The sequence below is a fragment of the Chlamydotis macqueenii genome, chromosome 1, assembly GCF_036417535.1.
Source record: "Chlamydotis macqueenii isolate bChlMac1 chromosome 1, bChlMac1.mat, whole genome shotgun sequence".
Classification (NCBI taxonomy): domain Eukaryota; kingdom Metazoa; phylum Chordata; class Aves; order Otidiformes; family Otididae; genus Chlamydotis; species Chlamydotis macqueenii.
Genome location: NC_141556.1, coordinates 137,535,976 through 137,563,312, shown reverse-complemented (window position 1 = coordinate 137,563,312; position 27,337 = coordinate 137,535,976). Strand labels below are relative to the sequence as shown.

At 41.5% G+C, this 27,337-nt stretch overlaps 1 protein-coding gene across 1 annotated transcript in view; it reads left to right on the top strand.

Annotated features, from left to right (window-relative positions):
- SHROOM2 (shroom family member 2) overlaps window positions 1-27,337 on the top strand; it is a 127,082-nt gene that overhangs the window by 63,101 nt on the left and 36,644 nt on the right. The window contains exons 3-4 of the mRNA XM_086768172.1: window positions 18,108-18,239; window positions 23,673-26,322. Coding sequence (XP_086624298.1) covers window positions 18,108-18,239; window positions 23,673-26,322 — 2,782 coding nt within the window. The remainder of the gene's footprint in view (window positions 1-18,107; window positions 18,240-23,672; window positions 26,323-27,337) is intronic.

Here is a 27,337-nt window from a genome sequence, read left to right as displayed (position 1 = left end):
GCGCTCTCTTGTGGCTATTATTTTCATTAAATGACTTAAAAGGCATTTCAAAAATATATATAGGATTTAGAGATTTCTGCCTTAAACACACACAGTCTCTTTTGGATAAGCATTCCTAAATTAAATGTGGTGATATACATTTTAATGATGCAGGAAGGTCAGTCTAGACAAAAGCATCCCAAATGTACTTCCCAGAAGATCTCTAAGGGGGCACGCATATTGAGTGTTCAGGTTTTTAACTGTTTTTCATCTTTGTGGTTTTGGCAAAAAGTCGCATGCCTGAGAAAGGACAGGTGAGAGGCTTGGAGGGGACTGAAGTCCGCATTGGCAGCCGGATTCAAATGGAGGAGAGACTGGGACAGGCACGTTTGGCAACAGACTTGATTGCAGAAGTTATTTTCCCTGTAATAACTGCTGTCAGTGATGAGTGGGTTACTGCCTGCACCTTTGGTTACTAAAGAAATTTAAAAAGGATCTGGGAAACCTTTCCCAGTGAAACTGGTATGTGTGTTCCAGGTGAACGCTTTTCACCCTGAATCGCTGTTTCTGATTCCAGGGATGGGAGAAGAGAAGGTGGGAGGCGTAATTCTTAACCCTTCTGGTTTTGAATTACAAAGCTCTTAGCTGCTGTTTTATTTTTCAGTAAGGAGGTCAAGCCTTCTGGAAGCTCAGATTGTGATGTGCAGGGGTTTCCTTTGAACTAGGCACCTACAGTTTCCTCTTTTAAGAAAAGAGCAGTTATTAATTAAGAGTTGTTTGGTATTGTGATTACAAATTCAGTGTCATGGCTGTATAAGCACGTCTCCGTTAATACCAAGTGTGTGAAGTTGGCTGTGTGCTCCTTTTCCTTCTACACTGTAATCCAACAGCAACTAGATTAATGATCCCAGGTTGTTTACTTAGTTATACTCTCTTGGAGAGAGGCAAGTTTACACTTGAGATAAGGCCTTGAGTGAGAGAGGTCTTCACCCTCAAAACACTTGACTGAAAAATCTGTTCTTCCATAGGCTGGATCTTTGTGCGTGGCATTTGTCTGGTCACCCACCTTCTCTGATCTTTGGATCCTGTGCATAAAATAAGCTCAGTAATAATCCTAGTCCTCTCAGGGATATTTTTAAAATTTCAAGTAGTCTGTTATAAATGCTTTCATAGCAATTATGTGACTGTTTATTTACAGCTGTTTTCCAGCAAATGTAGTGGTATGCCCAACAGTCCTTGTAGTGAAGGTAAGATGAGCTTGTTTTGTCTGTTTACTGTTCTGGCTGCAGTCTACAGGTCAGCTCTTCAGTATCTGATTGCAGACTGAAACTGGAAAAAAGCTTTTTAAAGACAAATTAAAAATACTATTAGCCAACTATATTTTGATATTCAAGTTCTCCTTTTCTTTAAAATTAAGGAGATACTTGTTTTTTAGCCTGGTTTTCTTTTTTTTTTTTTTTTTTTTTACCACCGTACCAATGTAATTCTAATAATTTTTCAGACAGTGGATTCAATAGTACTCACTCTGTGCAATTTATTCTTCTGTTATGTAGAGTGAAGATGGACTTGCTGCTGGAAATTCAGGAAAAAAAGTTCTTTTTTCCACTTGATTTTACTTCTCTGTTTTGCCAAAAAGTCATCAAGTGTAGAATAGTATTGTCAGCTGGACTTTGCATCCTCATTCACCCCATAACTGCATGATTTTTTGATTCTTTCAGAGAAAAAAAAATGTTAGCAAAGCCACCCATCAAGCAAAAGTCTGTCTTTCTCTGGACTCTGTGCATGTGTACACATGTGCATGTATATTAATGTTGATAAGCAAAGGATTATGCTAGCCTACCTTTATTCAGACTACTTCCAAAACCCCCTCATTATATTAGCTTTAACATCTGTGGGAAATCAGAACTTTCACCTTTATTTAAAGTGCAGTCATTTTTTGATAGACTATTGCAGTCTGGCTGGAAAAGTTTTAGCCACACGCCATCTAACTTCCAGCAAGTTCGCACAGCAGAGCTATTGGATGACTTTGTAATTGTGTAATTCTACCATATCCAGTCTTAACTAGACTTCTTATTAAAATCCAAATATGCCTGCATAAAATAAGACCACTTCTTACCCTTTTGCCAACCTACTCCTCCTTCATGAAGTTTGAGGATTTCTGTAAATCCGTGGTACTTCCAGCATTTCTTTTGTGACTATAAGCACATCGTCCTTTAACCTGTGAAAAGCCATTCATTTTTCGTGCGCAAGATGTGGGTCAGTCAGTTGGTAAGGATGCTGTGGTGCAGTCAGCTTCTCGTGGCAATCAGTCTGCTGTGTTACAGCACAGAACCAATAAAAACGTGTAGTAGCTGTGTGTTTAGCGTGATGGGTCAGTGAACCTAAGGAAAACCTGATCTTGGCACATAGGCCAGTATATAAGAAGAAAGTTTCTCCTTCTCATTCTCCCAGGCTGATCCTTAAGGATACAACAGAAATAATCTTTTTCATTTTTCCCCAGATAAACTCTGTGCAGGCTGTTACTGTATCCTTTACCTCCTCAGGTATGATGACGGTCAGCAACCGCAGCAAGCTTACATGTGCAAATCTGGCCAGCAGCAGGGGATTAATGGTATGACTATGGAATAAAGCTTATTCTTTCAAAAGGTGATTAAAATAAATTGTCCTTTGAAGGAATTCCCCAGAATTTGTAACATCAGTCACCCTGAGGGGTGGAAGGCCGTACCTGCCACTTTTCTCCAGAGGCGATGATTTCCAGTGCCCTTTTGAGTGCTGAGGTTGTCTGTTTCTGGGGATATAACAGGCTGCCTCTGCTTTGAGGGAAGTGCTGCTCCCTGAGAATACTGACTGGTTGGTTTTAATCTATAGGAAAAACATCTGTAAATCTCAAATGCCCATCGCATCTTAAGAGGCCCAGGTTGTTCTGGAGATTTTCTTTTAGCTTTGCCCCTTGTCATCTTATAGATGACATTAACTTCTTTGCAGTGTAGTGCCACAGACTGGTCTATTCACCCACGTATTTGCTGAGAAGATTGCAAAAGGAAAGGATGGAACAACTGAAAAAAAAACAGTTTCAGCAGCATAAACTCAGTGTATTTCCCATGTGCCATGTCAAACACCATTTGAAATTAAAAATAAAAGTCCCCCCTGCTTCTCCTCCAAGAGTCGTCCTCTGGTTTCATTTTTTTGGGGGCTTTGCTCAGCTTTTCCCCATCGAGCTCCGCAGGCGGTGGTCGGTGGAGTCGCTGGTATGACTAATCAAAACTGCTACGGCCTCTTAGCAGGGAGTGGTAACAAGGCTCCTTTGTGAGTCTAATTATATCCCCTAAGCTGGCACAGCGGCACGGATTAGGGAGGGAGGAGGACAGTCAGTCGTGGAGGGCTGCGGGGTCCCATACTCTGCTCCGCCAGCATTGCTCACTTTCGCCACGGACGGAGCCCAGGCGGGTGCCACTCGCGCCCCACACCTGCGGCCCCAGCCCACAGCTGGCGCCCCATTGCTTCTCTCTTGGCCTGGTCCTGCTCCCTGATGTGGAAGCTTGCCTGCCAGCCGGGAGCCATGCCTGGTCCCTGAGGAAGGGGTCTGGGGAGGACGCGCTGCCCGACGCAGTGCCTGGGTAGGTACCTAGGGCTGTGCCGGAGCAGGGAAGCTCCTGCCAGGTTGGCCAGGAGGCAGGGCACTGGCACCTGGTCAGCTCCAGCAGCTCTTCACCCCTACAACCCATCCTTGGGATAAGGAAGTGCTCGTGGTGCCTTTCTCTTGGCTTTTTTGTATCTTATTAACTTGTCCGTGGAAGGGGCGGGGGGAATGCCATGCAGGGTTGTCTCAAATGCATCTGATTAAAATTTCTTAATAGGATTGTTGAAGTGGAGTTGGCAGGTGTGGAAGAGGGGAGGTGACTTTGAGAAGAGTATTTTGTAGTTCGCTTGGCAATTTGCCTCCCGTTTCTCACGCAGACTTGGCTTCAGCATGCTTTGTGTTGCAGAGCAAAACCGCTCCTCTCCCAGTGATGCCGAGCACTGGAGTGGTTTGCAGTTGCTACTTTCTAAGAGGTCTGCAAGTCGTTTTCTTGGGCTGTCTTCTTCGTCTCAGTATGTATTATCAGGACAAATGGCATAGCAGAGTCAGTCTGTTAGTGAAACTTAAAGTGTCAAGGCCTAAGAGTTTTTCAGTCTTGAGCTTTTATTGTTGTGAAAAAAAAATTCAATGGAAAAAGTTTCCCAGGCTGTGAGTAGTTTGCCAAGATGCACAGAGATTGCACCAGGATGTAAGGGGATTTTTATGGAACAGTGCGAGAGGAAACAAGTATGCTGATAAATGTGTGAGACCAAAATTGTTTGTTCCTCCTTGTAAATCTAAAGAAGGAATCATGGGATTTCTCCATGGGAAGGAAAGGAATATGAGTAATATGAGTAATGGAAAAAAAAAAAGCCACTTGTCTTACACAGTTTTGGGAAGGGCAGGAGAGAGTGTTAAATGATAGATTTGGCAGAGCAGGATTTTTTTTTTTCTCACTGCCAGGCAGTTGCTGCTTCCTGCTCTTAGAGAACATATGCTGTGAAGGTGGGGTGTCAGAGCAGCATGGGCTCAGGATGTGTTTCTGTCTCTATCTGCTTAGCACTGACCAGACAGAGCAGCCAGTTCCATTAGAGAAATCCTTAATCTAGTGAGTGAGGCTAATGGAGCTTCCCTCCAGCGTGACCTGCTCGGATAGGAACTGCCCATTGTATTTGGGAGGCAGGATCCCAGAAAAGTTATGATCAACTTCTTCAGGTACTGTTGGTTTACATTAAAGCATAATAATATCTAGCAGAGCATTGGCACATAAAATACATCACATGTTTCTGGTGACCTCACTGAACTTTGAGGAAAGCTGTAAAATATTAGACTTCCATTAATTACTTGGAGCTCATACATAGTATTCAGTGTATCTTTTTTCCATGATCTTTTTTTATATACGAAAGACGTCTTTTCTGTTCTTTGAGGCTGTTTAAACTTCCCTGAGGGAGCTCTATACCACCCAAATGCCAGTGTTACAACTCAGTGTTGCTTTCCAGCTGAAGAAGACTAGATCTAGTGCATGTAGTGCAAACAGTTGAGTATTCACTGTTGGATAGAGCCACATTCACTGCTCTGAGTTTAAAAATAGTGATGTAGGCACAACCTGCATGTGAATATAGCATTGCTATTTGTTGTGAGATTGTCTGTAGATACCTTGAGTCAGGATCCATACCTTGGTTTTTACGGGAAGAGTGCACTGATTAATTCAGTTATTAAACTCAGTCACTTCAGAGGGATGCTGATAGCCCCTGTGGCTTTTAAACACACAAACTTTAGTAGCAGGAGTAACTCTTTATGAATATTAACTTTAGCTTTTTTCCCCTGTATTTCCTCATCCATTGTAACTGATCTGGCCTTGGAAAATCATTGAGGTAGTTTTGGATTTGACTTCTTTGTATCCAAGCATATGTTTTAACTTGCGGGTTTTTTAGTTTTATTTTTCCAGATTGACTCTGTTGTAAAACTTATTCTTGGTGATAATTAAGCTGACTAAAGATTGAGATCTGAAGGGGTGGTATGAGGTGGGCTGGAAGAGGAATAATCTATTGAAGATTTGTGTTGTTATTCCTGTGAAGTGATTCTGTTTTCAATCTTGCTCAGAAAATAGCTTTTATTTTGCTGTGAAGTGACTGAACCCAGCTTTCAAGTCTAATGATGTTAAATTGAGTGCGTATCTTGGCACATTCAGTTTCTGCAAAATAAGCCTCAAAGCCTGCAAGGACATTATCCACTAAATAAAATCAGCTCTGCTCTGAGAATCCCAGATATCAGAGTTGTCCGGTCACTTTTCAACTTCCAGCTCTAAGTGATGTTAACTGTTTTAAGACTGCTGTGCATCTGCTCAAAATAAGTGTTCCCAGGGTGTCCAAATCAAGGGAAACAGCATTGTTGTGGTTAATAGGTTAAGTAGGGTTTTATTTTTTGATCAGCATAAATTTACTGGAGACTTGAGTGTGTTCATGCAGTGGCTGGACTGGAGTGGGTTCTTTGCCTGGACCAGTGGTTCAGGCTGGCAGCTCTGGGAGCTGCTGCCTGAGGGGCTGAGCTGCAGGGGTGGCACAAGGGACGGAGATTTGTCTGTATGCACCACTGTTTCTCGGGGGCAGGGGATGAGGTCGCTATTGTGGGTGAATCTTTGGCAGAGCTGTTGCCAATTTAATATCCTTGCGTTTATTGCATTTCCTCTCAGTTTGTGTCTGCATTTCTGGAGGGGTCTCATGTTATTGAGAGGAGTGAAAAAATTTAAGCCCTCTCTTTTCAGCTGTCAGACATACCCCTCTGTTTCTGTGTGTGTGATGGAGGAAGGAAGGTTTGGGCAGAGGAGGAGACAGGGACAAGCCTGTACATCCTGTAGGTACAGTACTGTGTGCAGGGAGGGACCCATCTTCTCCAGACATAGCTGCTAGTCCTTTTCCAATAGGAAGAAGAGTGTCGCTGTCTTTGGATGATGCAGATACTCATCCATAAGAGAGACCATGCAGGGGAAGAAAGGTTATCCTATCCATTCGTGCTTCTCTGGCCTTCAGCTGGATCTTACTCTTGCTTAACCACTGTCTGATAAGGATCAGCACTGTCTTGTAGCAGGGAGGGTTGAAGTTGGGGTCCAGCTCCATTTCTGACAGAATAAAACGGCAGGAGATGAATGGGGACATAGAGCCAGCCCCAGCAGAGGGGCCAGCTTTTTTCACTTGGTTCTCTGCAGCCCCCATCTCCACTGTAGGGATGGAGGGTGGTGGCCTTGCCTTTCTCAGGGTAAGGCACAGATCTGCAGCCCCGCAGGCTGGTAGGAGCTCTTGTTGACAGCAGTGACAGCAGTGACAAGGTCATACCTGCCCATGCAGATTTCCTCTACTTCAGTGAAGTCTCTACACAAAATGTTGGAGAGCTTGATCCTGAATTAATATAGGCACAGAAGGAGAGGAGCTCATGCTCCAAGCAGTTGCAGGAAAATATCTGCCTTTGCCAATGCAGAAATTGTAGATGGGTGTGTGTTTCAAATTGTACTGCTTCTTGTTGTAATGCTGTTACAGCTGCAGTCATCAGTTAGAGATTAAGAAGGGGTTGTCATTTGGAATTGAACAATTAGATTCTCCACCTGAAACTTGAGCTGCCCCTGGGAGGTAAAGAGGGAGAGAGGTTACCTCAGAAGATGATTGTGCAACTATAACCACCTTACGCCTCGGGCTTCCAACACATTAAGGCAGCTGAGATTTCATGCCCAAATTATGAGCCCTGTAACGTGCCAAAACTCCAATGTCTGTTTTAATCTGAAAACAGTTATTATGACAATAAAAATCCTTTTTAAAAAACAGTGCCATATATCACAGAGTGATTTACAGTTGCACAGCTATCTACAAATGTCACATTCAGTGGAAGCACTATAAATTTTTACACACATTTGTATGTGTAGTCCAGAAGGGGCTCCTCCAGAAGAGAGTTTTCTTTTAGTTTTCTTTTTCCCCCTCTTTATTTTTTTTATACAGCAGTTTTTCCTTTCAAATCTCTGTTGTCCTTCTGAGACCAAGATGCCTTGAGGGAAAGTTTCTGAAAAAAAATCTTATTCATTTTTTTTATTAATATGGAAAATACTGTAATTTTTTCTACAGTATTGCACTCATCTTTTTACTTAGTTATGGCTAAACTGGACTAAATGAGTCCTGGATGCTGTGTGACGTTACCAGTATTTATTTGGAAGATTACTTGATAATCCCAAGTGTTGTGAGAGTAGCCTGAGAAGCGATATTTGAGTACTTAACAAATGCAAACTCCTAAATAGATGAGCAAAAAAACTTCATATGGGCCTGTTAAGTTTGTTCTACTTCTTATTCTAATGTGGTTTTTTTTTCTGGCAAATCGATGATATCGTTGGCAATGGAGACCTGCAGTATTGTTCTATATATTTATTTCCTTAAATACCATTCTTGCAGTGCATCTGCTTTAGCCATTCCTTTTTGTGAACAGTTTTACCACGTGATGTATCATCGAGGCTGCAATATCTTCTGTGTTTTTATGCCACTGCTACCAGCACAGTTTCAACAGAGATTTAGAAAAGGCTTTTGGGTAGGGAAGTCTAAATTGGGCCACAAATTTGTAATTTTGTATTAATTCCCTTACTGGTCCTGTTGGCTGGTATTATTTTCAGCATTCCTTTTCTTAGGTTTTGCTGAGCCCAAGTAATTTCTGCTGCTGTATTTGAGGTGGGGGGAGTGAAAATCTTTCAAAATAGCTGTGGGAAAGCCAGAACTTGACTATTGCTCTGATGTAGGAATAGTTGGAGAGTTGAGTTAGAATACTGATGCAGAAGTTCAAGAAGCAGGAAACTGAGTTGTCCCTGGTACGGTACTGTTGGTCTTGTAACATCAAGATGCCCATCCCTCCTTTTCAGCATGGTGGTGATTTCAATATTGCAGCTTCAGAGTGGATGAGCAGGGAGAATAATCATTCATTGAAGAAAAGAGAAGATGTCTGTGACCAGTTTGCACCAGTTTAGATTAGGAATAAAGTCATTTGTTATTAGGGGTTGATAGTGCTGCATCATTTATGTGTTAACATAGCTTCTGCATCTCAGAAGTTGAATCAATAATTCCCACCTTAATGAAGGGCAAGTACTGGCTTTAATTTTTATGCATGGAAATTTACAGTTATGGTATTGTGAATCCTGAAGTGTTGAGAATAAAATTTTTATAGAGCTTAAAATACTGCTTTTGAGGTCTACAGGCTGGAGGAGCTCAATTGCCAGTAAGGTATGTCAAGAGTAAATTAGTATTGGGTGGACTTGGAGCAGAGGTAGCTGAGAGAATTGGAGATTTTTTTTATTTTTTTTTTTTTGAGAAGAATATTTCATTTGGTGATCTTGTCTATGTACTTCTGAAATGTCCTGTGGATTTCTGATGGAAAAAAGGGCAGATCTTTGTCTTTCTATGTTTTCTTCATTCATGTTGAAGGTCAGTCAATACACACATCCACACGCAGTGTGGGGTTATATTATTTTAGGCATACTATGTTGATTTTTCTTAGCTCATAGTTTATCTAAACCATTAAATAATTATTTCCAGCCATTGATAGAGCTCTTAAGTCTATTATCATTAACTAGACTGACACACTGGATTTAATATATATTCGGTGTTTTCCTTCATGTTTTAACTTGATTATTGAGAGACTACAGCACCATATTCTATCATTGCAACTTTCCTTCTAACTCTACAATAGATCTACAAAAAAGCCTATCTAGCTGCCAGCATAAAGACACAGGTGGGAAAAGACTGTGTAGGAACCGGCCCGCAAAGGGAGTGTGAGCTTGGAGAGAGGAAGGTGGGAATAGCCAACCCCAAACACGCATGGGACGAGGGCTGGAGAGAGGAAAGGATGCAAAGACGGAGGCAGTGACGGCACTCCAGGGGGGAATCGCACTGGTGACTCCGTCTAGGGAGATGGTTGAGCTGAGCAAAGAACTGCCAGCACAGAAGGTGAGTATACAAAAACTCGTTGCAAGGAGCTTCTGTAATTGCTAGGGATTAGGAATTAGGTGGACTGCTGTTAGGTTAGGCGTGTTCATTGCTTCATGGTTATTCAGTTGCTAACAGCTTTCCTTAATCAAGACACTGTTTTCTTCAACTATAATGTGTTTTCAATACATTCTAACTAGAAAGGAAATAGTTTACTCATTGATAAGCTAGAGGGATTCACAAAGTTAATCAGGAGCCCAACTTTCACTTAGTTTTTTCTGCTCATCAAAATCATTTAAACTTTGAAAAGAGTTGAGTATGCTAGGCCAGTCATAGATTTGTCTTAGGATGACAAGGCTGCTAATGATTTTTTTTTGCATGAAAATGTTATTCTTTAATTTTTGTACATGGGTTTCAATGCTGCTTGAAACTGCCAACTGTTCTCTCTCTCAACTCTTCATCTTCTGCGGTTTGTGTGTCTGTGCACGTTACATGCGCAGTCTTAGACGTCTGGGTTTTTTCGCGTGTGGCTAATCCAGCTGTCACTGGACAAGGGGGTGTAGGCAGCGGGGCTCAGCTGTCTGAGGTCAGAGAAGAGTTTTTTCATATACCGAGCTGATTAGTTTTTATCATTGGTTCATCCCATTCCAGTGAAGTATGTCATGGGGGATTTCCCCCAAAGAACAGATGCCAATATGCAAGGAGAGGTGGTTCTGACAAACAGATGGGCTGTGTGCTGCTGTTAATGGAGGGAAGCAGTCTTGAAACAAAAACTGTGATATGGCTTGAGTGTTGCCAGTAGTAATTTGAATTTCTATGTTAGCCCACCTGTGTTTATTTTGGAAAACAGTGCACAGCTGGCAAACTAACAGTAATGTTGCTGTTGATGATTTCGGATATTAAGAGCTTCACCTTTAAATTCACTTTCCTAGGCTATTGAGCCGGCATGCTAGTTTTTCAAATCTCACATAAGCAGCATTTGATCGATTATGATGTGAGAGCATTTCCATTTAATCTTCAGCTGAAGATTTTAAATTTAATCTCTATAAAAGTGAGGCTGTGATGTCTCCACACAGTTAACTTAAAATTTCAAGTCCTGATGTTTCAGCCCCAGCTGGGAAGGCCCACTGTTTTGTTGGCTCTTGAGCAGGGTTTATGCAGACACTGTGTGGCTCACCCAACAGAGCCTAAATTTACTGTCCCTCTTTGAAAGTCCATTCAAGGCTCTCCTGGATAGGCAGTGTGAATGCTGGCATAGAGTGTACTTTAGAAAAAATATTTAAATTGCTGCTCTCTAGGCTCCAGACAGCGGGAAGTTGGGGCATCCAAGGCTGAATCTGAGTGAGAGGCAGTAGGACCACCTTACAAAAAAGGGATCAAAGCAGTTCAAGCTGTGATGCTCTAGAAAGAAGCAGGGAGAAGAATTCAAAAGCGGATTGTGGGTCAGGTTTTAGCAGCGCTTTGTGTACTGGGAAGACCAGAAACTGGTGGTTGAAGTGCAAAACCATCAACCTGAAGAGAGGAGTTGTGGACATTTTTTGAATTTTGAAAAGCCTAAAAACTACCTTTGCATATATGTATAGATGTGTATATGTACATGTCATATGTCTGTATCTATACGTATACATATGGGTATATATGTCTGTGTATATACAACTTTTTTTAATCATCTGCATTGGTTATGAATGTGAAGGTTTACTTCAAAATATATTGTGGCAGTTTTTTAATTTGGGGGAGGATCCTTTGATATGGGATTGTTGCATGAAAATTTTCAAGGGGCTTTCTGTGTTCTTCTTCCTTCTCATATTCTTTCGCATGTACATACCAACCCCCTCTTCCTTTCTCCATTTTCAAAGAAATGAGGAAGAAATAAAGCGGGAGGCTAACTGTGTTCAGGAAAAGCGTTCAACCTCAGGTTTTGGATGTTTTGTCCTCTTCTTAAAATCACTTTTACTCATTGCTTGGTTTTCTGTTACAAAGATACAGACAGGTATGTTGGGAGGCAGGAGAACACTGAAAATGGCAAGGGGAAAGGAGAAGGGGATTGTGTTGCACTGAACCTAAAGCTTATTTATGGAATTGATAGCAACTGATTGAGCCTAGATTAGGATAACTTGTGGATGTGTTGAATTATTGAGTATGACACCACATGATGTTCACATTCCTTATATAGTTTTGCTGCTGGACTTCAGCCTTTTGCCGAATTTTAAATACTTCATTCCTGTGTTACCCTGGCAGATAGATCTGCTGGTGGTGACTCACGTGACATGAAGTAATTTGAATTCTACGAATGTAGTTGCCTGAGAGGGAAAACACCTAATGTCTGTGTCGGGCAATGACTCCTTCAGTACTCTGTAGAAAGGAATGTTGTTTGTCTATTTGAAGGGAGAGTAAGAAGAAAGAAATAAGACATTTTGACCAAAGAAGTGCTTATTCCAAAAAGTATTTGATTTGTTCAGATAGGGTTTTTTTCTTTTTTTTTCTTTTTAGGAAAAAATTAATCTGTTCTAATCATGAGCTCCCAGGTTAGGCAGTTCGGTGAGATCTTCACAATCTGCAGGGAAAAATATATTGAACTATTTCTGGAAGGAAAACTGGTGACAGTGTTGTTGTTATTTGAGGCCCCTGTGACTTAACTACATCTTCATGGTGATTTTCAGCCTCCTTTTTTTTTTTTTTTCCCCAAGGATTCAGAAGACTAAAAGTATATGAACAATGTTTTTTCATAAATTGAATAAGTTATTTTGTAATTTATTTGTGTGTCTTTTTGCATACTCATTTAAATACTATGTTAGTCTTACAGTGTATTTTAATCCATTGAGCACAAGATTAGTGAAGTGCAAAAAATGCAGACACACATGGATTGGAAGGACTTCCCCCCCAGCACATACAGATTTATAAAAAATTTGTTAATGAAGTGTTGGTATGTCTGGCCTAGTGTTATTTTAAAGAAGGTGAGGTGAGAAAGCTGGGAACTGTGAAGTCGTTAGGGATTTATAAGGGGAGCAGCAAGGGCACTGTGCTGTCAGTACAAATTCCTGATATTTTCTCTACATGGAATAAAAAACGATGGATGAGTCGCTTGTTGAGGAGGTCCCAAGGACTGAACTTCTCGTAGGTAACTTACATGGCTGGCGTGGGCTAACACTGCTTGTAACTGGCCGTCTTAACAACATATGAGAGGGTTTTTTTTCTGTAGGACAAACAACTGTGGCATGATTTGGTTTATTTGGCTTTAAAACAATCTGAGGGCACCTTGTGAGACGTACGTTCAGCACGTGCAGTGACCTGGCCTGCTGCTTGTTTGAGAATGCCAATGAATTGTGCGTTTGACCTTTAAGCACGTGTAGGTTTCCATTTTATCTCAGCGCTGCAGCCCCTCGGCGTTTTCTTGGCGTTGCAGCTTTGGCGTGCGGGCAGGGCAGTCTTGTAGCCGTTTACCTTACACTGGAATCAGGACAAATTCCTGGTTATAGGTAAGGTTTAACATAACCATAAGCAGTTTGAACCTCCGACTGCAACTGTCAAAATGTGAACTTGGGCTGTTTTAAAAACTAAGCGCCGGAGAGAGGCAGGGCTTTGCTACAACACTGCTGAAAAGTCTTAAGTTGCATCTTGGTGAATGGAGGGAGAAGAATTTTATTTTAATAGCTGCTATGCAATTTAACTCTGTAGTTAAATTCTGGTTCCCAAATTCTGGCGCTTGTGGCGAATTTGTGCCTTGAAACCTGTGGACTGTGGTGTGAAACGGCGCTCTGTAGCTCTGCAAACAAAAATGTGCTGTAGAAACTGAAGTGACTGAAAACCGGGTATGTACTTTTTTTAAAAAAAGAATCTTTAATATAAATAATCACTGGAAGGGTTTTGACTGGGAGAATGAGTGCTGTCAGCGTGTAACAGTTCTTTGTGGATGCAGCTCAGTTCTGACTGACTCGCCCTTCCTTTTAAATGAGGGAAAACTGGGAATTCTTATCTAAACCCAGCTTTTGTTTCTTGGTGCAGATGAACGGTAAGAAGCATGGTGTTCACCAGGACTGGCATCGAATGCCCAGTTCTGGTGCGATGTGCCGTAGGGGGAACCCCGGCGATGAGTGACGGTCCCTCCTTCCAGGCGCTGCTGTGAATTCGGCAGCCCGCGGGCGCGGCGGCTTCGGCTGCAGCCGGCGGGGGGCGGGGGGGGCGGCGGCGGAGAGAGGTGCGGGCCCGGGGTTTCCGGCGGGGGGGGGGGGTGTGGGTGATGCCTTAGCGTGGAGGCTGAACCCACCCCTCGGGAGGTTTATGCTGCCTTTATGAGCGGAGGTGGAACACGGCGGTGGGCGGGATTTTTGTGAATCGGAATGGGGTTCCCCTTACCCCCCCCCCACCCATGACTCAGCCACTTTGATGAATTATTTAGATTTAATCTGAAAGGCAGTCATGCAGGTCAGTAAATTTCAAGCAGCGTAAGGACATGAAATAGCAGAAGATAGCCTCGAAAAAGGGAAGTGGCAGGGCGATCCTGGAAGAAATGCCCCATCAGTATGAACCTTCGTCCATTTTCACATTTCCAAGGTTTTACCTGAAAAATCTCTGTGGGAACTGTTCAGTGCCTTGTTCTTGAGATGTGTCAGAGTCTCTTTGTGTGGGTATGTCAGCAGTGCTGCTATTAAAACCTCTCCTTTGAGCCAAAGAGAAGGGGCTAGCAAAGAGACGAACGCCAAGCAGGGATGAAAAGCCAATTTTCCCTTTCCGAAATGCCGTACGGCCTCTGTCCTGTGCGGCTGCCGCTCCTTGCAGTGACAGATCTGCAGCCCTGTGCATGGGAGCTCGTGGTCAGTCAGGCCTTCTGTCCTCTGCGATTCAATGGAAGGTGAGAACAAAACCTCCACAGCCAAATGCAGGCTAGCGACTGCTTTCCACCTGGGTGTGGGACCCTGGAGATGCCTGCCCTCCTTTTGCTTTGGGACTCCAAATGTGAAAGCCTGCATGGTAGGGTTACAACAAGGGTGCTCTTTGGTACATGGGAATAGAACAGAAATTTGGGGGGTGGGAGCAGTACATCCCTTTGCTGTTGTATCTACTGGCCTTTTATGTGAACGGTGCCTACAGGAATTCAGAATGTGTCTGAAAACAGAGGAAATGGCTCATACCGTTTGATATTTCTGTTCTATGCTGAGGTAGTTCAGTTACTTTATTCAATTCCCTGTCTAGTTTTCATTTTTAAGATATTTTTCTGACTTTTGTTGTTATTTACAGATAAATCTGCTTAATTATTTAATTATTTTTCTCTCTTGGTCATGGAAGTACATTTTCTCTCCTCCCCCCCCCCCCCATATCCAGCCAACCTCCTCAATATTGCTGCAACAATCTAAGCCAGTATCTCTAACCTCTGTAGCCTGTAAAATTCAGAATGTCTTTCTTAATGACGTCCAAGAGTAACTACGAAAGGACAGATTTATTCTGAAAATCTGGATTGGGAAGGTTGTTTTATTGCTAAAGTGTTTGCACACACATGTCATTGAGACCACTATCTAATGGATTGCTTATAGTCAATAGAAATTGTTTGGTGGTTTGTTGTTTTTTTTTTTTTTCCCTTTGTATTGTATCTTCAAAGCTTACCAGCATTTTCCTTCCAGCATCTTCTGTAAAAGTACTGGTAAAAAGACACTCTCGGTGAAATGCTCTTATTAATGTTTCCATTAATGCTAGAGGTTTTCTGGGTTGTAGGTTCAGATGATCTCATTCTGTCACTCAGAATTAGTACGGAGGTATTACATTAGAATATAAATGCTCTGCTTCCAGCATCTTTGGTTGCTTGCAAAATATTCCTGGTTTGAGTCATTTAATCTTTTATTTCCAGTCCTTCTACCCATTTGTGCTGAGTTTTGGAATCTGTAGTCATGCTGTGCTCCACTTATTGTTAGAAAAATTTGTTTCTTGAAATGCAGGAAGTAGTAAATGCAATTAAATGGTGAGAATCCAGCAGAAAGCACTGTTGACTATGCCCAGTGAATTAGTATTTCATCATGTTGTGGACTTCAACAAAAGCAGGTGTCTATGTGATTACACCCTCCAGGTATCCCACCAGTATTTTTAGGCTGTTCAGACTACTGTGTCTAAAAAAAAAAAAAAAAAAGAAAATATATGTGTATCCACAAATTAAAAAAAATAAATTAATCTGCTTGTAAGTTCTTGTCCCCTTGACTTGCCTTACATCACAACTCAGTTCAGTCTGTTCCTCCCCTTGCTTGGCTGCTCAGGAAGATGAAAGTGGTGATGGATATTGTAGCACAGAAAATGCCATCTGAAAATGATGTTCATGTGGCGAGAAACTATCTTATGAAGATCTTGAGAAGTTCCATGAGGTACAGTACTGACTTTACAAGTGCATCCCATCTGTTCCTTCCCAGTGGTTGAATTCCTCTACCATTTCCAAACCCATAGCAAACCGCCACAGAAATCCTCTTTCCCAACCTTCCTTTTGTCAAGCTCCAAACATTGCTTGTATGGTGCTAGTTTTCTAGTGGTGCATCATAGAAAAGTAATTGTCTCGTACTAGATAAACCTTTTTGCTCAATTGATACCTAGGAGGTCTGTTGAATTTGCCTAAATAGGTATTTGTGGTTTGTGGAGCTGGTATCAGTACCATTAGAGGTGAGCTGTGGAGAAAAAAAAAACAACCCTCTATGTTCTGTGCAGCTGAACAGTGGAATGATTTTTTTTTTCCATACCTGAAGACAGGCTTGGGGCCCTTGGAGTACACAGGAACCATCTGGAGCCCAGCATCACATGGCTGAGCAGAATCTTTTGCGCTTGTTTGTGCTGAGAGTATTTGGGCTCCTCTACTGATGCTCTGAATTTCATATTCTACCAAGAAAGAACAACATAGTGATGCTCTGCTTAACTGTTTTCTCTTTCGTCATGCTGGGAAGAGTAGGCTTCTGTTTATGGAAACAATTACTTCTTTTTTTAGTGACAGTAATGATACTACACTTCTTAGCAAAATTACAGCTTCCCTGTAGAATTATTATTCTCCTTTTGTAGTCCTGCATGCAGAGTTTGGAAAGGCAATTCACCATGGAATTCAGCAGATCTTCCTTAATGTACTGCAGAAAGCCATGTACTCAGATTTGACCTGTTTTGGAGATACTTGGCTTAAAATGAACTTTTGTTTTGTTATCTAAACCCAGTGACGGTCTTGATAGCCCTAATTTATAAAAAGGGGGAACGAGTGAAAAAATGTAGAAAGCCCTTTAGAGTTCAAGTTGAAAATAGAAAACACTTTCTCAGCTTAGCAAATTGCTTTGTAAATTAGACAAATTACTTAACCTTGCAGTAATAAACTTCATAAATACATAAGTGCATTTAAAAAAAAAACCCTCAAGAGCTAAGGTCTTTTAAGCCTTTCTTTCAGACTGTGGCTTGAAAGGATGGGATTCGTCTCGCCTTATCCCTCGTCTGAATTTTAAATGGCGCTTCCCTCAGGATGAGCCAAAGAGAAAGGCAGGATGAATTACCTTCAAGAAGTTCCTGCTTCGTTCCTGGGCAACTGAGAGGGTCTAGACAAATGGCCCGTGCTTGGCATCTGTTCACTGAAACAGAAGTAGCTGAATTCCATCCAGAAGGCTTGTTTAACATTGGGGAAAAAGAATGCACTTATTTCGTGAGTGCTGAGAGGCGTTACAAACAGCAAGTCCTTGAAAGGAAGTGCAAGCTGTTGTTACTAATTCCTGAACACAAGGAAGGGGCAGAGGGATGTAGAGCAGTTTTGCAGAAATTTTGCAAGGTACGAAGCTCTTAACAACTTATTGTCATACTTCTTAAAAGGGATCTCTTCAGTTACGTGAGCACGTACATTTGGAGGTGATATGCAGGGAGATATTTGGGGACTTTGAATTTATGAATTATTTTTGAGGTCTATTTTTTAAAAAAATAGAAAAAACCCAAACCAAATAAAAAAACCTTGCATACCTGAAGTGCCAGACATTTCAAGAGATGAAGCAGAACTTGGCTGGATTTAAAATTATTAGTTATATCACTCTTACTAACTTGTAAGAAACAATATACATGGCTTTATTCCTTCCTGTCATTAACTCTTTTCTTCCCACCTCCTCCCATAAGCACATACCTAGAGTAAAACCTTGCCAAAGCCCTACTGTACTGTTGACATGTCGTAAAAGGGTCGTAAGTCTCAGTATTCGCTTTAACTGTTAAGCACTGGGTACGTGTCAGGTACTTTAAAATTTGTTTGCCTGTCTCCACCTCTCATAAAAACTGCCTCACCCTCAAAATAAAGAAAATTAAAAAAAAAAATTAAAAACAAGACAAAAAAAAACCACAAAACACCCAAACACGGACCTTGGAGGGTATTGGTGTTTCACTGCATCTCAAGCATTTTAGAGGAATGCTGATGTCTTTTCAAAACTGGCATGCGTGTAGGAAGTTGTTGTATTTGCTGTCATTTAAAGTTATGATGCCTATATCCTATCTGTGTGGCATTTGACTACTCACCTGGTAGATTTGGGTTTGGGTTGGGGTTTTTTGGGGGGTTTTTTTGGTTGTTGGTTTTTTTTTCTTTTTTCAGCATGTCGCCTTACTGAACTGTTTGCATTAAACTAGTACGCTCTTTCTCTCATTTTCAGAAAAAATGACCTAGCCTGCAGGCCTCACTCCTGGCATGCAACCAAATTTACAGAAAGTCAACCTGAGACAGCCACGTCACACCTTTCCTCATCCAATGCCTGCGTTTCCTGGCACTCGCGCTATCATGCAAGGTGAGCCTCTGTTTAAGTTACATTCATTAAGCTCCGACAGCGAGACAATAATAATGTAGGTCACTGACGTTGAGTTTGTTTTTTTTTTTTATAAAACCACAAATGGCAGGATGATTGTATTATACTTCTTTAGTGTTGCCTGGCCTTTCAGTGCTTGAAGGGGGAGCATGGGAAGTTTGACATATGGATGAGTGGATTTCAGAAACAATATGTGATATGTGCATGTAACTGAAAGGTAAGAAACTAGCTTTAAAGGCACTCAAAAGATTGTATTTCTTGCTCTGCATTTCTTTTCAGTGTCTGCTGGTAAAATCCTAAAGCTTTGTAAGCAAAAAGAAACCATAAAAATTAACATACTTGAAGGGAAATAGTAAAGGGAGAAGAAATTGAAAAATACTGCTTCAGACTGTTAAAAAGCCTTTTCCTAGAGGGAGAGTGCAGAATGTTTTCCTGTTGGACTTTAAGGTATTACTGGTTTTATTAGTTAAACTCTTTCTGTAATCTGATCTTCCCTACAGCTGTTCTCTTGCTTGTGTAGAGAGGTAATAAGACCAATGATTTTCAGTTCCTGTTTAAAACACCTTAATATTTTTAGGTCTCATTCAGCACAAGGGGAGAAAGGCTGGCACCCATGCAGTTTTAGCTGTGAAACTTTAAACTTTTATGTAGTGCCTGTTTGTGTCTGGTTACAACTTCTTGTTTGATTCCTGCTTGTAGGTGACATTCTTCAGCATTTTCACAAGGATTTTTTATTTTATTCTGTTTTTCTTTTGTCATTTTTTTCTTCTCAGTTCCCATTGGGCCCTAGTTATGCTGAGCATTAAAGAAAATTAATCTGATACACAAACCCAGTTTGGAAAGTAGGCTTGTGTTTTCTATACTTATTGCTGTACATTCTCCATCATTACTTCTTGATGTTAATTTTTCATGGTAGTTAAAACAGAAGAACATTCATACTTCAAGATTGTTTTTTATTTTTCACGTCATTTTTACAGTTGTTTTTACACTGTTTTCTTTAGAAGCTCCCTACTGTTTTTAAAATAACTTGCCATCTGCACTTGAATAAAGTGTGAGTGTTAACATTTAGACATGAAGGTTTTTTAAATGCATTTTGTAATACTTCATTAGCAGGAGTTTTAGCACATTATATTTCTCAAATCCTTGATTATAATTACTACTGTTTTACAATGGTTTAGAGAGTTTGTATTTAAATTCCATGTAGATTTATAGATTTGAAGACAGAAAAAGTCCTTGTACATAGAAACAAAATTCAGAAATTTCTAAACACTTCATAGGGTTCCTGATTACAATCCTAACTCAAGAGTATTTCTACTTTTGGTCTACTGAGTCTTCTGACGGAGCTGTAAATCAGTATATGCTTCCTGTTCTTCCTAATGATTGTCCTTGTACCTTGTGAGAGTAAAATATTATAAGACACATGTCTCAAAGTGTGACTTGATAGGAGCTGGGTAAATGACAATGTTTTAGAAAAGGAAAGAAAAAAAAATTTGTTTCAAGACCAGTTTGAAATGAGCTTTGGACAGGGAAGTTCTGGGTGTAAAGGAAAAGGAGGAGGGGAATAGAGCAATGCTTTCCCCGACCCCGTATCAGAAATAGCAGCAACTGCTGGTAGACATCAATATTAATAAAAAGGGCAAATTCTTCTTTCTCAGATGCTGTTGAAAGATTTAGTGACTTTAGCACAGTTTAATACCAGAGTCCTGCCTGTGCTGCTCGCTTGAAAGATGATGTATTTGGGAGATCTGTCAGTCCTGGTGGCTGTTGCCCAAGACAATTTCGGTGACAGAGCTGACTTCAGAGTGCAGCTGCTGGAGGCCCAGCATTCACAGAGTGGGTATTTTGAGGATCCCAGCTACAGAGGGAGGTTTTTTTGGGCCTGCTTGTCTGCAAAATAGAAGGTGAGCAGATTCAGAGAATGGCCACTTTTCAAAGCACAATTCAGAAAACCAAGAAGCACCAAGCACTCTGAAGTCAAGCACCAAGCTGAATGGGATGCACAGCAATCGGTGGCTGAAGGCAGCAGCACACAAAGAGATAATAGAAATAGCCCCAGGAGGGTGTATTTCTAGCCCAAGGATGAGATTCTGGAATTTCTTGTCCTTCCTTGAGCTAAGCATCTGAGATTGGTATTCACAGCCTAAAACAACTTCTGTATGTGCCTGCCTGTATTCTCTCTGTGAGTTTGAAAACCAAATCACTTCTAAAACATGGAGAGTTCAATCAGAGAGAGAGATACTTTTGCTCTCTTCCAAGCAGGACATACCTGGAATTGATGTGTTCGGGGGGTTGGGGCGCAGCTGAATGAAACGACCATCTGAAAATTGTCCTTACTACTTAGGTAGATGCTAGATTAAGCTACAGGTAATTTGATTTTATTTGGTTTTGGGGGTTGGTTTTGGTGGGAGTTTTTTGCCAGCCTACTGCATTTGGACCTTTGAGAAGGTGCTTGAAGCTAGAGGAAGACAGAGAGACCAGAAGAGACTGTACCAGTGTAGGTAGGAGAGAGCGTAGGTCTGGAGCCCAGCTCTCCACTTCCACCACTATATGTGTATTTTTTATCATGTGACTTTCATTCAAAACCTGTAAGCTATCTTGGGAGCACTAGGCCAGGTCTAGGTGCCTCTCACACAAGGCTAGAGAGCTAGACTTTATAAGCTTTTGGTGCCTTAATTTCCCTCTGTGACTCTTCTGCTCCCTTTTTCACAGAAGTAATACCTTAACAACATGGATGCAGACTTTTTTCCTAGCCCACCCTAGACTAAGGCTAAGTGCACTTTTCTGGGAGATGTGGATATGAACTATCTTAAGTTGCTGAAAGTTTAGACCTTGCATTTTCTTCCAGTAGGGTATACTATAATAGGAGATTTTATAATTATTTTTTTTTCATGCCCCTGGATGTGCAGTTGAAACCAACAACCTCTTCTACTTTGTTCTGGCCTTACAGCTGTGGGTGTGAGACAAGTATGCTTTAAGAAGGCTACTTAAACTGAGTTTTGGGGCAATCAGGGTCAGGTAGATCTGATCTGTAATCCCATGTGGCCTGAGTGTGGTCTGATTTGCTGAGATGATGTCATTTCTGGGGATGCCCAGAAGCAGAAACTCATACCCTAGGGTTGCAGGGGTGGGGGGATGCTTATTGGCCAAAGTGGCTGAGGATGGTGTTTGTAGATTATTCCTGGATTTTACCTGCTAGACTTCAACCAGCAGTGTAGGTGCTTTTGTGAATCCACTCTAAAATTGCTGTTGAGAGAAGGATATCCTGGGATGCCAGGCTTGGGCAGAGAAATGGCTTTTGGACTCTCTTCCATGTCAGGGTTTGTGGGAGGATTGCCCCACAGTTGAGGACCACAGGAGGCCGTGCTTTGCAGTAACAGACCATCAGAAACTGTCCTGTCCTTTCTTTGAAGCTTTTGCTGCATCTGCTGGGTTTCCATTAGGCATTTTCTAGCAGGGCTTTGACATTTTATGCTGACTATCTCTGCTACACATTTGATACCAGCAGATCTACGTTGAGACTTGTAAATTGAGGCTTTCCTGCACAAGTGTCATCTTTATTTTAATTGATGCTAAGTATCTCATTAGTACTGAAGAGGGGGGAAAATATCAGCAACTCATAGCAATATCTGGCTTACATTCTTCATTAACAAAGGAGATCCTAATAATTACCCAGACACTTTTACGTGAACCACAGTATCTGCCTAAGATGACAATTGAGTCCTTTTTAAGTATTCAGCAAGATGTTTTAAAATCCGGAAAATAAAAGAATGAAGGAACAAAAAAACCCCTCACAACATGAGGCCAATGTTAGTGCATCTTGTTAATAGATTTAGAAATTAAATACAAAAAAAAAATAGAAATAGAAAATAAGCACAAAGTATACCTTCTCTTATTTCACATAAATCACTTTTGACCACGTTGCATTAAAAAAAGTTACAAAGGCTATAGTAATAGAGGGGAAAAAACAATTCTCCTGTTAATGCTGAATTCCAAAGAACTGTTTCATTGACCTTTGCAATATTTTTGACAGGAAAAAAAAAGATCTATATCATCCTTTGTACTTTTTATGTGAACTAATCTAATTTCATTGCTAGCTTTCACAGGTTTCTTTACTGCACAAGATTTGATAGATGCTTCATATAATTATAGCTACAGGGAAGTGGAATAATTCTGGGATTTGTACCAAGGGGCTTTGCATGCAAGGGCAAGAATGTGAATTTGGTATATAAAAGCAGGAGGGGCTGCCAGAGAAGTTCAAACAGGGAGATGTGATGAGAATAATTGGAAAGACTATCATTTCAGCGTCAGTGTGTTGGATTGACAGGAGGTAGGTGCTGTGAAAGACACAAGAGAAAGAAAACAGAACAAAACTGGGTAGAAAAACAACAGAAGCAGTAAGATTTTGAAATAGTGTCCTAGGCAGGTGATCCAGAGAAAGTACAATGTCAAAGATGACATTTCTGTAGAGGAAAGAGTGGCAGAGAGGAACTGGTGACAGTAAGGATTCTTGAAGGAAGTTCACAAGTTTAGTTTTGGCCATGCAGAGCTTACATTGCTCTGGCATCTCCTCCTGACATTTTCCTGTCAGTGTTGTGGAACCAGGTGGAATTGAATGACGTTGTTGTAAGGGCGTCAGCCTGAGAGTGGTTTGAAACCACATTGGCAAGGTGCTTGTGGAGGCTCAGAACTGAAATGGTGGCATTTGAGGCAAATGTTTTTAGTGAACTTCAATTTAGTAAATGAAAATATTAAATGAATGGGCAGATTTGGGTAAACAGGACAAGGGAATAACTTTATGGGCTGAAGAAGTTTAGAGTGAGATTACAAAAGATGAACAGGGAAGTACATGAGTTTAATATCTGGAAGAATCAGAGTGCCCTGAAAATAAACTGAAAAATAAGTTGGTGTTTGTCCTGGGAAAGAGGGAGCTAATGGAGTTCAAACTAAATTTGTCTAAAAGTCAAGTCAGCAAAATCAACAATTTGCAGAGGCACAGGGGAGCCTTCAAGGAGATAAATTTGTATTTCTTATTGGTAAACTTACAAAGGGAAGCTGAGTTATTAATTAAGGTTTCAAGCTTTGAATCACTGGCAAATCATAAAGATAAAGCACTGACTTTGTGTTCAAGCTTATTAGATTATTTGTCTTGAGTAACTGCTATGCAGATGGATCTTAACCAATGTTAGTAAAATTATAAATATATAAATTTATATTATAAGTATACATATATATGATATTTAAAATATATATTATATATATGCCATATATAAAATATATTAAAAATATGTTCTTTAAATAGTTATGTATAATATTGGTTATAGTGTATATGTTGCGGCATATAGTTGTATATGTTGTGGCTTTTTTTTTTTTACTGGTATATTTATGCTGAGGTGTTTTGTTTGTTTCCTACTGTAGTTGTTCTTCTCATGACCTGTCAAACTCATGGGATCAATCAAGTCTATATCGGACTTCTGACCAATTCAGCTCTTTGGGAAGTATGGACAGCTGGGACCACACTCCCCAGGTAGCCCAGTATGGAAGACTTTCTTCTGCAAGGTCTAATAGTAGCATTGACCATCTAGGGAGCCAAAGCAAGCGGGACTCAGCCTACGGGTCTTTCTCCACGAGTTCCAGCACCCCTGATCATACTCTGTCCAGTGCAGACACTTCTTCGACAGAAAACATGCTATACAAAGTAGGACACTGGGAGACTGCGAAGCATGGAAACAAGTCTGGCCAGTTCTTGAGTGACAACGGTGGAACAGAGGACAAAGCTGGGTATTTGCCAGCTCCCGTCCAATATGAGAACAACAAAAGTCCCAGAATAGAGGAACACCCCGATTGCAAGCTCACTGGCTCTGGAAGATCCAGTTTTGGACCTGTCTGGTATGTTCCTGATAAGAAGAAGTCTTCATCTCCTCCCCCTCCCCCTCCACCTCTTCGTAGTGACAGCTTTGCTGCTACCAAAGGCCATGAGAAAGCCCATGGTCCTGTGTACTCAGAAGGTGCCAGCACGCAGCACTTTACAGCCCTGAACCGATCTCAGCCCAGGAGTGATTGGAACTTGGAAACTGTGGAGCAGCAGCGACGGCCCTCCAGAGCATGTGACAAGAGGGTCAGCAGCTCAAATTATAAATCTGATCTTAGTTCAGAACACACTTTTTCTTCAACTGGTGAAAGGTACAATAGTAATGCAGGAACTGTGAACAAACTGCAATCGTCCTTGTCCAGTACTGATGTTCGGTTTGCACAGCCTACTTACAGTTACCACCACCAGCACCAGTACAGCGATGAAAGCACTTTTTTTCACAATGCAAGAGTTTTAGCTGCACCTAAAGATCAGCAACATTATCTGCCCTATAGTGGCATTCAGGAGTTACCTATGGATCATTTTCATGGCTACAGTCTAAACCATGCCAGTCTGGTCAACACTTCCTCTTCTTCGAACAGTGCTGCTGAACAGAAGGTGGACAACACTGGACAGAGTCGCTATTATTGCGTGACAGCAAAACAGCCTGCTCAGGGAAGCTCAAAGCCACTACAACTCAAGGACGACAGCTGGAAACCTGCAGTGGGGGCTGATGCATCACTTGGTCCTCAGGAAAACCCTGCAGTTGTCACAATGGTCCAAAAACCAAAATACTATCTACCTCAACAATCTGTTGAATCTTCACTGAAAGGATGTGAGAGCAGTAGTCATTACCCAGTGGACAAAGATGGGGATGCTAGGTGTGCTGTAGTAGAAGAAGCTAAAAAACCCAATCATACTGAAAAGTCTGGACAAAAGAAAAACTTTGAGAGCAGCTCTGAGGAAAGTGAAACTAGGTACGGTCAACAGGAGTATGTAAAGGGCTATGTCCTTACCACTGAAAACAGATCTGCTCAGAAAGATTTTAGGTGGGGGAAAGATGAAAGTAGCAAGATTTCTCCTCAGAAGACCCCAATGTTGCACTCTTTAGCTCAGGAAGGAAAAAAGCAGTCTGACAACAGTCCAGAAGCGGTAACAGAGCGGCAGGCCCCATTTGACACTCACTTGTCTAAACAGGCACGAAGGAGCGATCGTTTTGCAACAACCCTGAGAAATGAGATCCAAATGAGAAGGGCGAAGCTGCAGAAAAGTAGAAGCACTGCAACGTTAGTAGGGTCATCCGAAACAGAGGAATGCAATGAGACCTGGAAGCCAGATTCAGCAGAAAATGTCACCACCTCCCCAGACAGAAACTTTACCAGCACCTACAAAGATCACCTCAAGGAAGCACAGGCCAGGGTTCTGAGAGCGACGTCCTTCAAACGGCGGGACTTGGAGCCCAGCCCTGCTGAGTATGTCCCCAGGTCACCCGAGCAGAAAACTGGTAGTTACAACTCTTCGTTATTGGCTTTGGTTTCTGAAGATGCGTCTGGATTCCTTGAGGCTACACAAGCTAAACCGAACCCTACGGGGAGTGGAACTCATCACGTTTCTCGCATTGGAGCCAGGAAGAGGTTCACGACAGAGCAAAAACTGAAGTCTTACTCTGAACCAGAGAAGATGAATGAGGTGGGGATGTCAGAGGATGAGTGCCGTGCTCATTGCCGTCCAAATACATCTGAAGAAGCCCTGGGCTCATTTGCAGACAGGTGGAAATTTTTTGAAGAGACAAGTAAGCCTGCATATAGGAAATCCACTCAGAAACCAGCTCCCCATGGTCTAGCTGAGGGACAGCCTGAGAGGCCAGATAGGAAAGCTCATGGTGGACAAGAGGGAGAGGAGCCATGGTATGAGAGAAGAGGTCGGGCAGCCTCTGTTGGACTTGAAACGGCACATGCTTCAAAAGATAACGTCCACCTCAGTAGCAGCAACAAGGCTGCTGACAGGATTGTGAAATCTGAACAGCCACAGCGCCTGGGAACCTTTGCAGAGTATCAAGCATCGTGGAAGGAGCAGCGGAAGCCGATAGAGCCAAGGAGCTCAGGAAGGTACCATTCAGCTGATAACATCCTTGATGCAGGCCACGAACAACATGAGAAACCCCAGTACACCCATGAGAGGTCTAGATCATCCCCTTCTACTGATTTCTACAAACAGGTACACGTGTCCTTCGCATTATCTTTTAAATTGCCTGGGAAGGGGGCAGGAAAGTGGTGGAGGAGGAATGAGATAATTTTTACTAAAATTTCCAGTTTAGGAATACAATATAGTGTGGTGTTTGCCTTTTGTCAGTAAGGGAATAATTGTTACAGGTAGCTCTCATGAGTAAAATGAAGATGATCAAAGTTTGTATTGCAGGGGCACTGAGTGTAGCAAAGAGCATTTGGATCAAGTAATTTGTTGTGTGTTATAGCCAGATGGAAGAAAGCAACCTGGTTGATTTTATAATATCCTCTGGTTTACAGTAGAGTGATAGGAGGATCAAAGCAATCTTCACTCAGAGTTACTTCTTCACTGGTGTGGCTGCCTTCCCCATTTTAAGGCTTTCAGTTCTCTGAGACTATGAAGAAAAATGTTCCAAGAGGAAATGCCTACTTTTATCCAGTTCTGTTAATGATCTAATAATTTTCCATGGATTTCCTCTTTTATTCTAAACTTGCTTGATGCAAAAAGCTACGTAGCACAAAACTTCTAATAAAGTTTACAGATTAAAAAGTATGCCTGTTAACATTAAAGCTACACTTCAGCAACAAATGAAACTGCTTAGTGTTTTATTTTATGTTAGTTTGCTGTATACATTTATTCCTTAGAGAGATGCCAAATGCCTGTTCAACTTGCAAGTAAATATTAAGTTAATTTTTAACTGAGCAGGGCCAGGGAATGGTTGGCAGGTGGCAGGGGAAGTAAACAGATAAACCAAGTCTCTTAAGTTCTCTGTTGAAAACAAATTGTTCAAGCTGCTACAAGATTGCTTGATATGTATAAGGAGTCATAGTGTGTTCAACCTGTGTTGAACTTCACCTTATGCAAGAAAAGAATTGAGGCAATGCAGTTGTATATTATATCTTCCTTTTTTTCTTTTTTTTTTCCCTTTTGGTAAAAACATTGGATACATACATGCATACACATCCACACAGCACCTCTGTGTGTGTGTAGATACAGGGAGTAGAAT